This window comes from Arachis ipaensis, chromosome B03 (assembly GCF_000816755.2).
Source record: "Arachis ipaensis cultivar K30076 chromosome B03, Araip1.1, whole genome shotgun sequence".
In the NCBI taxonomy this organism is placed as follows: Eukaryota; Viridiplantae; Streptophyta; class Magnoliopsida; order Fabales; family Fabaceae; genus Arachis; species Arachis ipaensis.
Window position 1 is genome coordinate 133006238 of NC_029787.2, and position 4336 is coordinate 133010573.

Genomic DNA, 4336 nt, shown 5'->3' on the forward strand with positions numbered 1-4336 from the left:
CCGAACTTTGGGGGATAATCTGTGGGCTTCAAATTTCCTTAGCAAACAACTTCACTAATTTAATGGTTAAGTCTGACTCTTTAGCAGCTATCAATTTTATTAAGAAAGGCTGTCCTACTACACACCCGTGCGCCCCCTTGTTGCTGACATTGGCATCCTTGCTAGACGTATTCATAATGTCCAACGGTCACATACCTTACGTGAAACTAACTCTCTGACAATCTCGCAAAGAAAAGGCATAACCTCCCCTTTGGACTTCACGTTCTTGAAGCTGCACCTTCTGATATAGTTAATTTTCTTATGTTAGATGCTGCAAGTGTTTCCCTCTCAAGATGGTTCTTTTAATTTTTATTTTTGGGGTCTTTGACCCTCCTCTCTCACAAAAAAAAAGTTGTTTATCCAAACTGATCCTTAATCACACCCATATTTGTCTTATTCCTAAAGTTTCAAATGCTAGAACCATGAAAGATATTCAACCTATAAGCTTGAACAGTGTTTTCTACAAAATTTTATCTAAAATTCTGGTTCACAGAGCTCAGTTTGTAATGAACAAAATAATCAGTGACAACCAGAGCACTTTCATAAAAGGTCACTTGATTAGTGATAATGTACTGATCGCCCATGAATTTATGCACTTCTTAAAGAATAAAAAATATGGTGATTTTGATTTGGCTCTGAAATTAGATATGAGCAAGGCGTATGACATGGTGAAGTGGAAGTTTGTTTGGGCTATTATGCGAAAGTGGAGCTTTTGTAACAAATGGATGAACTGGATTCAGGAACTCGTGACAACAGTCTCTTACTCTGTTACTGTGGATAGTTAACCTCATGATTTTTTGAAACCATGTGGAGGATTATGCCAAGATGATCCTCTTTCACCCTACCTTTTCTATTTTGTGTAGAAGGGCTTTCTCACTTGTTCCACAGAAGAGAACAGAGCTTGGAAATTTCAGGATTGAGACTTAACCACAGATGTCTGAAAGTCAATCACCAATTTTTTTATAGGGTGGGGTGCTAATAAAAATTTGAAACTGAAAAAAAACCCTAAGTTACTTATACCGCAATTACTGTGGGCTGAAAATCTGGTAAAAGTTGTATCTCGGATCCCCATTCCTTTCTTGACCAACATAGCTACCCTTCTCTTTTCCTTTCCTTCATATTTCTCACATCTCTAGTTGTTAAGCAATCGATCGTTTTTGTGAGTTACTTTTTTCTTTGATGGAAGGTAAAAATTAATAATTTGAAGCAATAAATGTATCTGCAACTCATCATCAATACTACTACTAATCCCTATGTAAAATTTACTTTCCAGAATTGTTTAGAAGAATACGGCTAATCGACCAATGAATAATATGAAATAAACATAAAGACAAAATGGAATGATCTGACAGAAGAATATGCTTTACACGTTACTAGAATTGGCTTTAGAAGAAGAAGATGCTTAGCTAAAGCACAAAGTTTTCGAAATTCCAAAACCAGAGATCAAGCAATTCCCTCTTTTATTGATTAATGAACTTTATCAAAAGGAAGACTCTATAATAAGACTGAACCACAGCAGAAGCAGCAGCATAACATTGTTTATGAAAAAGCTCATTGTTTCTGAAATATCAATTCTCCATCATCTTCCAACACGATGCGTTCTAGCAGTACCTTGGCTTTAGCACAGTTGTTTGGCTTCCTTGCCCTCATCCTCTTGCTTGTTTGGTTGCTGCATTACCGCGGCGGGATCGAGTATGATTCTGAAGATCCGGATCGCGTCTTCAATGTAATGGTTTTTATTAAGATTGTGAAAAGGTTAATAATCACATTCCATTTCATACTTAATGTAACTCTGCCCTGCAGGTTCACCCTTTTCTGATGTACTTTGGGTTCATTTTCCTTGTTGGCCAAGGTATCTAACTCTCTTTCTTTCTCATCTCCCTTTTGCTCTTTTGTGTTGATTCTTGGCTGATTTTGGTAACTAAATGTGAGCAGCGATAATGACACACCACATGGTAACAATAGAATGGACAACACGAAAGACGATTCATGCAATGCTTCATTTGATTGCTATAGTACTTGGAATTGTTGGTATATGTGCAGTCTTCAAGTACCATGATATGGTCAACTTGGTTGATGTATACAGCCTCCACTCATGGATTGGCCTTGGTACCTTCTGCTTGTTCGGCTTGCAGTGGCTTGGTGGACTAATGTTCATGTTCGGAGCTCGAGAATCAAGAGTTTCAATGTCTCCATGGCACATAGCTGGCGGTAGAGCACTGTTGTACATGGCAATATGTGCTGCAATGACGGGTTTCATGAATAGGTATGCAATGTTGAAACTATTACCGCACCAGAGAGAGACTCATTTGATCAACTTCACCGCCCTTGCAATTCTCTTGTTTGGTGTCTTTGTCGATATCTCAGTTGGTTTGGCTCATTATGGCCATTGACATTTATTTCCATTTTCTCTTCATTTCTTTTTTCGGATATACCCGAAATGCCTTCTATCATTTGTTTTTTATTTGGACTATTGATTGAGGTTCCTTTCTTAAACTTTAAGAATCAAGGTTGTACTCTCTATTTGCTCCCACAAAAATATTACTTATAAACCAAAGTGAGTTATTAAAATTAACTAATTTATATTTATATATGAATATATATACTGTTTAATTCATTTATAGAATAATTAAATTTGTTTAAAAACTTTTATGATATGTTAAATAAGTATTTCTATACGCGATGGAGTGATTTTAAAAAACTTTTTTTTTAAAGAAAAAAAAAATCCTCTAAAGTAAGAAAAACTGTAAAAGGATAAAATAAAAGATAATCATGATTAAATTTGTAATTTGAATTATATGTATTTTTTTTTTGTACACCATTATACGTGACTTTTACTCCCTTATAGTTAGATTTTTTTTTGGGTAAACTAACAGGCCTAAGTCCAAAAACGAAAACTAACTTATGGGAGTTATATTCCATTTGACCTTGCTACAGTCAGTGAGATAATCTATTAGGAAAGAAATTAAGTTACTCTAGTGGTTAATTTATTAATTTATTTAAGTAAGTATTAAAAATTTAAATTTTATTTTATATATGTAACAATTTATTGACTAATGACAAATCTTTAAATAAAGTTTTAATTCGTAACGGTGGAGAGTCTGAAAGATTGAAAGATACCAAAAAAGAAAAATAGCCATGGAGTGTCTGAAAATTAAGGGTGTCATGGGTCGGGTGAAACTGGGTTGGATGTGATCCAAATTCACCCCGAAATATATATTAGGCTTATTTGTTAAACTTGAATCTGGCTTTAAATCTGATGAAACCTAAACACTTTCGGGCCATGATTATACCGGATAAAATCGGATGAAAACCGAGTCATTAACATTACATTACTTTGATATCTTCTTGTAAGCTAGCATGTAAAAAAATCCAAATTTTCAAGACTCCAACCATTATTTGACATGGTAAAATTTACTTAGAAAAATATAACAAAAACCAACCATTCTCTAAAATTAAAGAATAACCATAATCAATACTAATATTGTCTAATAACACCAAATATTTAAATCAATATAAATAACACAATATTATGTATTAGTCTAAAGTCTTATGTATTTTAAACATAAAACATTAACTTATAGTCTTATAATGACTAATAACACAAAATATTAAGGTTTACAATACTTAAATTCTACATAAGAATAGCCATCATCTATCACTAATAATACAAAATATTAATTGTGTATGATGACCGGACCATCGAGCCGGATTCGGGTGACCCGAACTATATCTCAGACCCGACCTGAAATAATGATCGGGTCTATTTTTGAATCCCTTACCTGACTTTAGACCCAATAAAATCACACCAAATTAGTCCCTAAAATATTTAGAACCGGATCGAATCTTCGGATCGGGTGGAACCATACACACCCCTACTGAAAACTGCATCCCATGTTGGCTCTTAAGGCTTTATTTAGCTATCCAATCTGTACAAGAATTATCTTCTTTTAACGTATGCTGGAATTTTAGAGGCCAGGGCCTCTTCTTAAGTTCTACAATGTCTCTTAGGAGAGTATCATGAATTTGGGACTCTTGCTGACTTTTTGTGATCTCATTAACTTCCAAGGAATGCACTAATATCACCATTCTCCTCATGCCTACCTCGTACGCCACTTTGAGGCCATAAAAAATGCCCCAAAGCTCCGCATTTTTTCCATTACTTTTTTATATTTTGTGAGCTTAAGGGTATGGCCTAACAAAGGAGTCCTGAGGGCAATTCTGAAGAAAAAAACCCACACCAAACACGGCCCAAGCATGATCGTTACAATTCACACATAATATGTTTAGCCGAATC

The 4336-nt window shown here is 34.7% G+C and overlaps 1 protein-coding gene across 1 annotated transcript; it reads left to right on the forward strand.

Annotated features, from left to right (window-relative positions):
- Window positions 1529–2614, forward strand: LOC107634819 (probable transmembrane ascorbate ferrireductase 3). The gene is made up of 3 exons (XM_016338232.2): window positions 1529–1765; window positions 1843–1891; window positions 1975–2614. The coding sequence occupies exons 1-3, from the start codon at window positions 1634–1636 to the stop codon at window positions 2430–2432; spliced, it is 639 nt and encodes a 212-aa protein (XP_016193718.1). The 5' UTR covers window positions 1529–1633; the 3' UTR covers window positions 2433–2614.